Here is a 12,869-nt window from a genome sequence, read left to right on the forward strand (position 1 = left end):
AGAGGTATACACACTACCACTGCATCATAAAAGCCCAAGACAGCATGCAGAAAAGGGATTTGAACTCTGAATCCTCAGATTCAGAGGCTGGTACTCTACCAACTGAGCTACCCAGGCTCCTAGCAGGTCAGGATTGTTCTAGCCTTAATCATTTTCAGCTTTTTCATCAACTGTCACCCCTCAGTAATGTCAGACGAGTATGACTGGGTGATGTTCAGTCTCAATTTCAACATTTCAGGTATGAAAGCAGACTCTGCCCTCATTCCACAAATCCAAGACAAACCCCATGCAAGGGCCAGTAAAATGCAAGGAAACTGATGCGATGCAAAAACCAGGTCAGGCTATCTCCAATAAAAGACTAACAGGAGGTCAAAGTGAGTTGACTCACCATCTGACTCTCCAATGCCTTTCCACCATCTACCATGAATGAGAGAGAAGTGAGATCTAATAATTTTTTTTTTTACTAGCCCAGATGAGAGCACATCCAAAAGTAAAAAGCTCAACACCAACAAGGGCAAAACAATCTTGCTTGATTGTCACCGCTTCGAGCATCTTAAACATTCATTCTCTATAAGATGGACTATGCAACCACTTCCCAAGTCCTATTCGACGGGATCTATCAAACGTACAATCACTATTACAGAATGAAAAGGGCAGAAAGTACAAAGGACAAATAATACTTCAAAGATAAACAGCAGTTACTCAGTCATTATTAGATCAGCTTTTCATTCCAGATTTTACCAGTTCAAATTTGACCAATCATGGTCAGATTCAGACCAATGACCCAAGAATATTGGCCTAAGGTTCTGACCTGCTAGTTCAGTGACATTACCAGTGTTCTCTAATCTACATGTGGTAATCAGCACACTGATGTGAATCACAACATCGACTTCCAGTTTTAGAAGTCATTGTTGATCGCGAGGACGTAAAATTAAAAGGAAGGCTGGACATTACAACCACCTCTGCTTTTTGTTAGTCGAAGTCCTCAAAACTTAAAATGACGAGCAAAACATTCCCAGACAGGCTAAAGGTTTGAGTGAAAGTAACATGATCACCTGGCTACAAGGGAGTGGATTATTTTTCCCATTACCATTTGCTTTTGTTAACACAAATAGGGCTGATGCTTTCCAACAGATTCCGTAAAATTGGCATTGATAAGTATGATGAGAACAGGTTTGTGAAAGCGTAGGTGGTGGTGGTGGTGGTGGAGCAGTAGGGGCCCAACTCACTGCAGTCTCATCAGGCAAGGTGATATGCTTAGTGCATTCCGTGTAGTATCAAGATATCCTCCAATCAGAATGAAGAATCAAGCAGTTAAAAAACAGGCACAGGCAATAGTTCTCAAAGTCCTTTCATCCTTTAATAGTAATGAGATAGAATAGGCTGTTAGGTCATTAGATAGAAATGGTGTTTAAAGAAGTACATTGATAAAGAGGTCGAAAAACCCAAAGAAAACAGCATGATATTGGTGCAGTGGCATGAAAAGGCATAACTAGTGGTTGGGGCAGGTTGCATAGTTCTCATCGCAAGAAAAACTGTTTAAAAAGTTATAGGATGCATTGACTTGATGTGGACTGTAAGTATGAGGAAGCAACAGCAAAAGAGAAAAGAACAGCTATTTGCCTTTAATGTTATAGAACAATTCTTGTTTGCCTAGCAATGAGATGACCACTGCATTGCTAAAGACATAAGGATTACTTGCTTGCTTTCTTCAAGAGAAACAGCAGCCAATAAAAGATTCCAAAGAGTCCATATGACTATACAAAATTGCAGCAGCTGTAAGCCAATTAGCCACCTGGATTTTCTCTGAACAAATAAGATTACAGCTGATCTTCTTGCATTTCGAATTCAATGTTCTTAGCTACCTCAATAATCCTCAATTCCCATGCTTGATAAAAATCTACTCACCACTGTCATAAAAATATTCATATCCTTCACCTCCAGAAGCAAAGAGTTCCAAAACAACCCCCTGATAGAAAGGATGACACCTAATTTTAAAACAGTGCCCCTCCCTTGTTCAGCACTGAACCACAATAGGAAATATCTTTTCCATGTCCACATTATCTAGACCATTCAGGATGTTATACACTTTAACTACATCACCCCTCACCCTTCTAAACCTCAGTTGAAAGAAGCCCAGCCTGTCCAAACTATCCTCATAAGAAAATCTGCTATTCCAGACATCAAGCTAGTAATTTTTAATAGCTTAAAAAGAGAATGTAATTATATTTTTTAGAATATATTCCATGAGTAATCAAAATAATTATTTTCTAAACAAATTATTGAAAGCTATTTTACCATATAATTGCAAAACAGTACAGAGAAATGGGAAGTTTCTTCAATTCAATGGAATTTGTATATTAGTTAACTATACAATTGTGGACAAAGAAAACGAAAGCTTATTATTTAGTAAATAAATCAAAGATAAATAAACAATTTCAACTAAGACTAAAAAAAAACTGTTTAAGATATTAATTAATATTTCAATATTAATTTCAATATTATGTGTAATACACAACTTGGACAAGGACTAATTTCTACATAAAGTTACATAATCAAATGATAACTTAAAACCTGCTTAAATCTCCCTACATCTAAACAACACAAGAAATTGGAAGGAAATACATGATTCCATTTGCTTATATCAAAGCTTTTAAATGCATCATCTCCCCAGTAGCTAAACAAACTCAAGTATACCAATGCTTGTATGCTCAGCTCAAAGTTTACATAATTGCTATAATCAAAGACACATTTGTACCACTATAGAAAAAGTACCAACTTAATTGTTACTTACTAGGGCAATAAATTATCAGAAGAGAAACGAAACTGAAATACTCATTACAATACATTACTGTAATGAATTGCAAGTCATGACTCCATAATTTAATCACACAAAATGATTATGAGAATTAGCCAATCACAATATAAATGCCAAATCAAACAGATGAACCCTCACAGGAGAAGGAACTTGATTTCAAATTAAGTGCTACTAGTAAAAGAAATTAAATTCATTAAGACTAACTACAATTAAAAATTACAAGTAACACAAATTTAAGAGATATTTATCCTAAAGGGTGATTCAGGACAATTTAGATTAAAATAAAATACTAACTTGATCAGGATGCTGTGGAAGCAATGATGATGAAGCACAGAGATGTTCAGAGGAATTACGCTTGTGCTTTTTTGCAGTGAACTGAAAGAAATCAATATTTTTCTCATTGGTTACTCAACCCTCAATTTACTGAATCATGCTGATTTATAGATTAAAAGACTTGCATCTTTTTCAAATAAACAAATGAGTAACAGTATTTGTTTTACTTTTCCCCAGCTTGGATTAATCAATTTTTGTTTTTTTTCCCCAACATTTATTTGTATTTTAAAATATTTAATCTATCATTTTCTAAAAAATAATCCATCAAAATGTTATAACATACTTATCCTCCATAATAAAACCTATCCATGGGGAAAACATTCCAAAAACAGTAAATTAAGGAATTATGTTACAGTACTCTTGGCAAACAGATTTACTTTCCTTAACACTGTAGAACGTTTCTCTCCCCAATTGCTGTACCGTTACTCCATTTTCTCTTTTCATGACTAGGGGATTCAGGCTTTTTACTGGATTAGTGGTGCTGGAAGAGCACAGCAGTTCAGGCAGCATCCAACGAGCAGCGAAATCGACGTTTCGGGCAAAAGCCCTTCATCAGGAGTCCTGATGAAGGGCTTTTGCCTGAAACGTCGATTTCGCTGCTCGTTGGATGCTGCCTGAACTGCTGTGCTCTTCCAGCACCACTAATCCAGTATTTGGTTTTCAGCATTTGCAGTCATTGTTTTTACCTTGTTGATTCAGGCTTTTTGTCCACTGCGAATAGGTTTAACTTCAGAGTTCTGGAGTTATTTGTAAATTATTTTTCTACCTTTTCCAGAAATTTAGCACAGCGTTTTTCCTTCACAATTCTATTTCTCTAAAAGTGAACTCTGGTGATTAGTTTCCTATTGCTAGATAAGAATTAGGAGAGGGAGTAGACAATCCAGCCCCTCAAGTGCAGCACCTATTATGGCCTTATTGGTCTGTAGTGCAATTTGCAGTATTTATGCATTTGTTTTCCAACATATGTTAGCTCATATCTTACTTAGCTTCTTATTTTTCTGTACCAAAATTTTAATACTTCACACCCTATTATTTGATAATTATAAGCCCATTTATTAAGTTTATAAATGACTTCTTGCAAGTTGTTGGAATCTCATTGGCATCAACTACCCCTCCCAACTTGAAGTTGCTTAAAACTTAGACAATATGTTTTTGATTTCAAAGTCTAAACTAACAATATGAATACAGGGAAGGCAGTGGGATGATGATAATGCCATTGGACTAGTAAAGTCCCAGGCTTATGTTTTGGGGACATAGATTCATTTAATAAATCTTGAATCAAGAAGTTGTCTCAGTTATAGTGAGAGTGAACAATTGGTAGTTGTTACAAAAACCTATCTGGTTCATGAATGTCCTTTTGGGCAAGAAATCTACCCTCTCCACCTGTTTTGGTCTACATGTGTCTTCAGACCTACAGCAATGTAACTGACTACCAAATACCTACTAATATAGCCTACCAAACCATTATGAAGTTTATAAAAAAAATTGGATGGACAAACCAGTACCGAGCTAAGCAGCATAGAAAAACACAAAAAAACCACGTCCTACTATCCTGCAAAAGGTCCTCCTTATATTTGTGGTCTGATAAATGGCAAGCAACATTTGCACTACACAATTGATTGCAATAACTATGTTCGACAAGAGAATCCAATCATCATCATCCTTTGGCATTCAACTGTATTATTATTGCTGAATCTCCACCATCAACATCATGCGGTCACCATTGACTGGAATTCAAACTCAAGCCTGTAAAAATAGTATGGCATTCTTCATTCAGGATTTTAATCTACAGGGCGGTAGTTGAACCAGGTCAGTCAGGGTAGCCTTGAGGATGAGTTAATTGAATGTATCTGCAATAGTTTTCTTGAAGTTTTCTCCCACGAGGGAGCAAGCTATCCTAGATCTGGTCCTGTGTAATGAGACAGGAATAATTAATATCCTCATAGTCAGTGATCCTCTTGGAAGAAGCAATCACAGTATGGTTGGATTTAGAATACAGATGGAAAGTGCAAAGATAAAATCCAATACCAGGGTCCTGTGCTTAAACAAAGGAAATTACAGTAGGATGAGGGAGGCATTGGCAAAAGTAGAATGGAAGCAAAAACTTTACAGTGGAGGACTTCCAAAATAATTTTTCAAAGTGCTCGGCAAAAGTATAACCAGTGAAAAGGGGTAATCTGCCATGGGTGTCTCAGGAAATAAGGAGGCTATCAAATTAATTGGGAAGGCATACAAGGTGACAAAGACCAGAAGTAAAACTAGAAGATTGGGAAAACTTTAAAGGTTGACAGAAAGCTACAAAAAAAAAGCTGTAAAGGAAAAGTAAGATTATGAGATTAAACTAGCTCAGAATATAAAGACAGATAGCAAAAGTTTGTATAAATATATAAAACAGAGACTGGCTAAGGTAAACATTGGTCCTTTACAGGATGAGAAGGGGGATTTAGTAATCGGATATGAGGAGATGGCAAGACACTGAACAGATATTTTGAGTCGGCCTTCACAGTGGAGGACACAAATAACATGCCAGTGATTGATGACAAGGAGACAAAGGAACGTAGGACCCGGAAACAATCATGACGAATGAGGTAGTGTCGGGCAAGCTAATGGAGCTAAAGGTAGTCAAGTCTCCTGGCCCTGATGGAATACATTCTAGGGGACTAAAAGAGACAGCAGGAGAAATAGCAAATGCACTTATGGTAATTTTACAAAAATCGCTGGACTCTGGGGCAGTTCCAGCAGATTGGAAAACAGCAAAATGTGTCACCACTATTTAAAAAAGGAGATAGACAAAAGATGGGGAATTATAGGCCTGTTAGCTTAACTTCTGGAGTAGGAAAAATGCTTGAATCTATTCTCCTGGAAGAAATAGCAAGATATCTCGATAGACGTTGTCCTGTTGGACAGACACAACATGGGTTCATGAAATGCAAGTCATGCTTAACTAATCTACTGGAATTCCATAAAGACATTACGAGCATGGTGGACAACGGGATCCCTGTAGATGTGGTATACCTAGATTTCAAAAAGGCATTCAACAAGGTGCCACAGTAAAGGCTGCTGCATAAGATAAAGATCCATGGTGTTTCAGACAATGTATTAGTATGGATAGAGGATTAATTAACAGGAAGCAAAGAGTGGGGATAAATGAGTGCTTTGCTGGGTGGCAGTGACTAATAGCGTGCCTCAGGGTTCCATGTTGGGACCGCAATTATTCACAATTTATAGAGGAACATCGATTATCCAAATACCAATTATCTGAAAATCAGATTAGCCGAAGGTCGTCTCGAGGCCCCGATGGAAATATTACAAAGACATACTTCCAACAGTGATTGCGTCTTTTGTTTAAGCAGGCACCGTCTCCAAATAACTGACTGCCCGCCTCTCTCACCCCTGGAGATCTACAGAGGGGTGTACCCTAAACCCATCCCCACTTCCCCAGATAATCTCTCCAACATTCCTGTACAGGGCAGACGTGGAACCTGTCAAAAAGTTGCAGTAAGTGTATGTGTGTTATTTGAAGACTTACCTCACAAAGACAACTGCAGCAGTGTTGTTGTTGGTGTCCAGTCCAGCGGCCCCAGAGAGAGGATGGGCAGTGTTGCACGGTTTTGGGGTTGGTGGGGGGGGGGAAAAAGAGGTGTTGCACAGGGTTGGGGTTTGTAGGTGGGGGAGGTGTTGGGGTGGGTGGAGGTGTTGCCCGGGGTTGGGGGCGGGGGGGTGTTGCATGGTGTTGGGGAGGTGATGCACAGGATTGGAGCGGGGGGGGGGGTGGTGTTGGGGGCGGGGGTGGGGAGTGTTGCTGCGGCAGTTTTAGGTGCAGGCATAGGTGTTGCACGAAGTTGAGGGTAGGGGGCTTTGTTGGACAGCATCAGGGGCGGGGTTGGAGGCGGGGTGGCGGTGTTGGGGGTGGGGCCTTGCATACTGTGATGCTGCCTTACCTCCTGAACGGGGAGCAGACTTTAAAAACTCTGAGCCCCAGAGGAAAGGCATTTAATCGATTAACTGAATAGAGCCATAGAGAAGTACAGTATGGAAACAGACCCTTTGGTCCAACCCATCCATGCCGGCCAGATACCCCAACCCAAACTAGTCCCACTTGCCAGCACCCGGCCCATATCCCTCCAAGCCCTTCCTATTCATATACCCATCCAAATGCCTCTTAAATGTTGCAATTGTACCAGCCTCCACCACATCCTCTGGCAGCTCATTCCATACACATGAAAATGTTGCCCCTTAGGTCTCTTTTACATCTTTCCCCTCTCACCCTTTAAACTAGTAAGGTGGGGGGGGTGGGTGGGATCCAGGGTGATAGTGAGGAAAGAGATCAATCGAAGACGGGTACAGCTGAGAACAGAAGTGAGTCAAAACAGTCAGGGCAGGCAGGGACAAGGTAGGACTAATAAATTAAACTGCATTTATTTCAATGCAAGGGGCCTAACAGAGAAGGCAGATGGACTCAGGGCATGGTTAGGAACATGGGACTGGGATATCATAGCAATTACGGAAACATGGCTCAGGGATGGGCAGGACAGGCAGCTTAATGTTCGAGGATACAAATGCTACAAGAAGGATGGAAAGGGAGGCGAGAGAGGAGGGGGAGTGGCATTTTTGATAAGGGATGGCATTACAGCTATGCTGAGGGAGGATATTCCTGGAAATACATCCAGGGAAGTTATTTAGGTGGAACTAAGAAATAAGAAAGGGATGATCACCTTATTGGGATTATATTATAGACCCCCTAACAGTCAGAGGGAAATTGAGAAACAAACTTGTAAGGAGATCTCAGCTATCTGTAAGAATAATAGGGTAGTTATGGTAGGGGATTTTAACTTTCCAAACATCGACTGGGACTGCCATAGTGTTAAAGGTTTAGATGGGGAGGAATTTCTTAAATGTGTACAAGACAATTTTCTGATTCAGTACCTACGAGAGAAGGTGCAAAACTTGACATACTCTTGGGAAATAAGGCAGAGCAGGTGACTGAGGTGTCAGTGGGGGAGCACTTTGGGGCCAGCAACCATAATTCTATTTGTTTTAAAATAGTGATGAAAAAGGGTAGACCAGAACTAAAAGTTGAAGTTCTAAATTGGAGAAAGGCCAATTTTGACAGTATTAGGCAAGAACTTTCAAAAGCTGATTGGAGGCAGATGTTCGCAGGTAAAGGGACGACTGGAAAATGGGAAGCCTTCAGAAATGAGATAACAAGAATCCAGAGAAAGTATATTCCTGTCAGGGTGAAAGGGAAGGCTGGTAGGTATAGGGAATGCTGGATGACTAAAGAAATTGAGGGTTTGGTTAAGAAAAAGAAGGAAGCATATGTCAGGTATAGACAGGATAGATCGAGTGAATCCTTAGAAGAGTATAAAGGAAGTAGGAGTATACTTAAGAGGGAAATCAGGAGGGCAAAAAGGGGACATGAGATAGCTTTGGCAAATAGAATTAAGGAGAATCTAAAGGGGTTTTAACAAATATATTAAGGGCAATAGGGAGAGAATAGGGCCCCTCAAAGATCTGCAAGGTGGTCTTTGTGTGCAGCCACAGAAAATGGGGGAGATACTAAATGAATATTTTGCATCAGTATTTACTGTGGAAAAGGATATGGAGGATACAGACTGTAGGGAAATAGATGGTGACATCTTGCAAAATGTCCAGATTACAGACGAGGAAGTGTTGGATATCTTGAAACGGTTAAAGGTGAATAAATCCCCAGGACCTGATCAGGTGTACCCGAGAACTCTGTGGGAAGCTAGAGAAGGGATTGCTGGGCCTCTTGCTGAGATATTTGTATCATCGATAGTCACAGGTAAGGTGCCAGAAGATTGGAGGTTGGCAGACAAATGGTAAGGAAATTATTGGAGAAGATGCTTAGGAACAGGATTTACTCATATTTGAAAGAAAATGGGACACATAGACACAGCGTATCACGAGAATCTCTTCCCCACAGCAGATATGCGTAAGACTATAGAGTATATATTTAGGGTGAGGAGCAAGTAATTTAGAAGGAATGAGTATGTTTTTCCCACCCAGAGGGTAGTCGATATACATAACACCCTCTGAGAGTGACAGAGGCAGGTGCTCAGGTGACATTTAAGAAGTATCTGAATGACTACTTAAAATGCCAGGGCCTAGAGGTTTATTGACTGAGAATAAATGGGATTACTGTTGGTTGGCATGGGCAGAACAGCCTATTCATATGCTGTATGACTCTAATGGACTTAATAGGGATAAGCAGGATGGCTTAGTGAGGGGGTGTTCTTGTCACAAATTTGATTGAGTTTTTTTGAGCAAGTGATGAAGATGATTGAGGGTACAGCACTGGATGTTGTTTACATGGACCTTAATAAAGGGTTTGACAAGGTAGGCTGGTCCAGAAGATTAAGTCACATGATATCCATGGTGAGTTGGTAAGGTGGATCCAAAATTGGCTTGGTCATAGAATCAGACACTAGTTGTGAGGGGTGTTTTTCTGACTGAAGGTCTATGACCAGTGATGTTCCATAAGAATTAGTGCTGGACTCTGTTGTTTGTAATATATAAGTGTTTTGGATGAAAATGTAGGTGATCTGATTAATAAGTCTGAGGATGATTGATGGAGTTGAGGAAAGTGAGGAAGCTGTCAAAGGATAAATCAAGAAATGACAGGTGCTATTTAATTTGGACAAGAGTGAGGTGATGCATTTTGGGAGGTCAAATGCAAGAGGCAAGTATACAGTCAATGGCAGGACCCTTAGGAGAATCGATATGCAGAGGGATATTTGGATGCAAGTCCATAGCTCCCTGAAAGTGGCAACAAAAGTGGATAAGATAGTAAAGAAGATATATGGTATGCTTGCCTTCACTGGTCAGGGCACTCAGTATACAAGTTGGCAAGTGTGGAGGATTTGGTGAAGATGCAAAAGAAAGTTTACCAGGGGTTTGGTTGCATGAACTATCAGGAGAGGTTGGACAAACTTGGATTGTTTTTGCTAGAGCATCAGAGGTTAAGGGGCGACCTGACAGAAGTATATAAAATTGAGGGGCATGGATAGTCATAGTCTTTACCTCTGCCCCCAAAGTAGAATTGTCAAACATTAGGGGGCAAAACTTTACGGTGAGATGAGGCAAGTTTAAAGGAGATGTGCGATGCAAGTCTTTTTTTTAAAACACAAGTGTGGTTGGTCCTAGAACACATTGCCAGGGGAGATATAATAGCATGTTTAAAAGGTATTCAGACAGACACATGAACAGGCTGGAAACAGAGGGATAAGGACCATGTGCAGGCAAATGGAATTAGTTTTGAATGACAAGGGCCATTTCTGTGTTTGACTATTCTATGTTCTAACTCCCTCCACTGCAAGTATTCCTACACTGAAAGGACTGTAGCACTTCAAGGCAGCTAACCATCATCTTCTGGAGGTGAATTATAGACGGACTACAAATATGTTAGCTCAGCCAGCAATGCCCACACCCAAATGAACAAATGTAAAATTTCACCCCAACTTCTTTAGCAGCACTTTCCAAACCCAAAACACTACCATCTAGAAAGAAGGAAGCAGCAGATGCATGGGAACCTCATCACCTAACAATTCACCCCCAAACCAGATCACCATTCCTTCCAATATTGCTGAGTCAAATTCTGAGAACTCCATTCCTTACAGCATGTGAATTGCAACAGCAAAGAAGGTAGCTCAACACTACCTTCTCAAGGACAAATAGAAGTGAGCAATAAATGCTAGCCAACGATGGCCACATCTAAGAACAAATTAAGTATTTTTAATATTAATTGTTAACAAGGAGTCCCAGCGCTAATCCTCATGGAATTCCACTTCCTACTCCTGACTCAGAATTGAGAACCTCTGCCCTTGAACTTTATTTTCTGGTTTTTAAGTCACTTAATTGTTCATTAGTTTGTTCTGTGATTGATACATTATCAAATACCTTTTGAGAATATATTTCATCCAATACATTGGAGTTATAGATTTCTGTCAAAGTATGAGTTTCTCTCCCGAGACCCATGCTGCCAGTTCATGATAATATTTTATACTGTATTTTTTGCTTATACTAGTGGAACCTTATCAGCTCCTGCATGGCAAGTCATAGAGATGTACAGCATGGAAACAGACTCTTTAGTCCAACCTGTCCATGCTGACCAGATATCCCTACTCAATCTAGACCCACCTGCCAGCACCCGCCCCATATCCCTCCAAACCCTTCTTATTCATATACCCATCCAAATGCCTTTTAAATGTTGCAATTGTACCAGCCTCCGCCACATCCTCTGGCAGCTCATTCCATACACGTACCACCCTCTGTGTGAAAAAGTTGTCCCTTAGGTCTCTTTTATATCTTTCCCCTCTCACCCTAAACCTATGCCCTCTAGTTCTGGACTTGGGAAAAGATCGGAAAAGGTGATTCACAACATCAAGCAAAGTCCAATTTTAACAGCAAGGTTTTAACAGAATCTCATTAGTGAGTAGCAAGGAATCAATTTACATTCATTAACATCGAACATTATTATCTTTTCTCACCTTAATTATATGCAATTTACTGTTCTCCCACAGAGCAAAGAGAAACCAGATGGCAACAATTCCCAACACCAAAGGCAAACTCTAACTAGTTGCTTGCTCCCTTGGGTATCCATCTTGGCCAGCCTTCCCCGAAATCGGAGGGCACTGACCACCTTCATCTTTGACCACAGAAGGCGGCATCACAAATGCGCTAGCTTCATCACGGCACATCATGGCACATCTCCAACTTGGAACACAGTTCACCACTTGACTTCGGAGCACATGCACATCTTTTAGTATTTTGTTATTCTCTCATGGGATGTGAGTATTGCTGGTTGGGCCAGCATCCTTAGTTGCCTTCTTAGACCACTGCAGTCCACCTGCGTATGCAGGCCCACAATGCTATAAGGGAGGGAATTCCAGGAGTTTGACTCTGAAAGAATGGTAATATATTTTCAAGTCTGGATGCTGAATGGCTGAAATGAGAACTTGCCTATGGTTGTGTTCCCATGTATTGGCTGCCTATGTCCTTCTAGGTGGAAGTATTTTTGGGTTTGGAGGGCACTGTCTAATGATCTTTGGCAAATTTATGCCATGTCTTTTCTAGATAGTACACAACACTGCTATTGAAGGTTGATTAGAAGGAATGGATTTTTGTAGATATGGTGCCAATCAAGTGGGCTGCTTTGCTGAAGATGATGCCAAGCTTCTTGACTGCTGTTGGAGCTTCACCTATCCAGGCAAGTGGGTTGTATTCCATTACATTCCTGACTTGTACTTTGTAGATGTTGGACAGGCTTTGGGGAGTCAGGAGGTGAGTTACCCAATGGAGTATTCCTAGAGTCTTGTTGTCACTGTATTTACATAGTCCTACAGCCACTGTATTTGTGTGATGAATCCAGTTGAATTTCTGTTCAATAGGAACACCTCAAGATGGTGATAGTGGGGAATTCAGTGATGGTATTGCCATTGAATGTCAAAGGGACATGGGTAGATATTCCCTTACTAGAAATAGTCATTGCTAGCATTTGTGTGGCATGAATGTTATCTGCCACTTGACAGGCTAAGCCTGGATATTATCAAAGTATTATTGCATTTGAATGGGGACTGTTTCAGTATCTGAGTCGTCATGAATGGCATGGAACATTGTGAAATCATCAGCAAACATTTCCACTTCTGACTTGATGACAGAGAGGAAGTTATTGATGAAGCAGCTGAAGATAGTTGGG

The 12,869-nt window shown here is 40.4% G+C and overlaps 1 protein-coding gene across 10 annotated transcripts in view; it reads right to left on the reverse strand.

Moving 5' to 3' along the window:
• The window catches only part of arhgap12b (Rho GTPase activating protein 12b), a 196,597-nt gene that overhangs the window by 57,745 nt on the left and 125,983 nt on the right, over positions 1-12,869 (reverse strand). For 9 of the 10 annotated variants that reach the window (XM_072576100.1, XM_072576099.1, XM_072576097.1 and 6 more), the window contains one exon: positions 3,113-3,193. The exons of the other annotated variant lie outside the window; for it this stretch is intronic. In XM_072576100.1, the coding sequence (XP_072432201.1) occupies positions 3,113-3,193 (81 nt within the window). The remainder of the gene's footprint in view (positions 1-3,112; positions 3,194-12,869) is intronic. 10 annotated transcript variants of the gene reach the window in all.

Source organism: Chiloscyllium punctatum, chromosome 8 (genome assembly GCF_047496795.1).
Source record: "Chiloscyllium punctatum isolate Juve2018m chromosome 8, sChiPun1.3, whole genome shotgun sequence".
Lineage (NCBI taxonomy): Eukaryota > Metazoa > Chordata > Chondrichthyes > Orectolobiformes > Hemiscylliidae > Chiloscyllium > Chiloscyllium punctatum.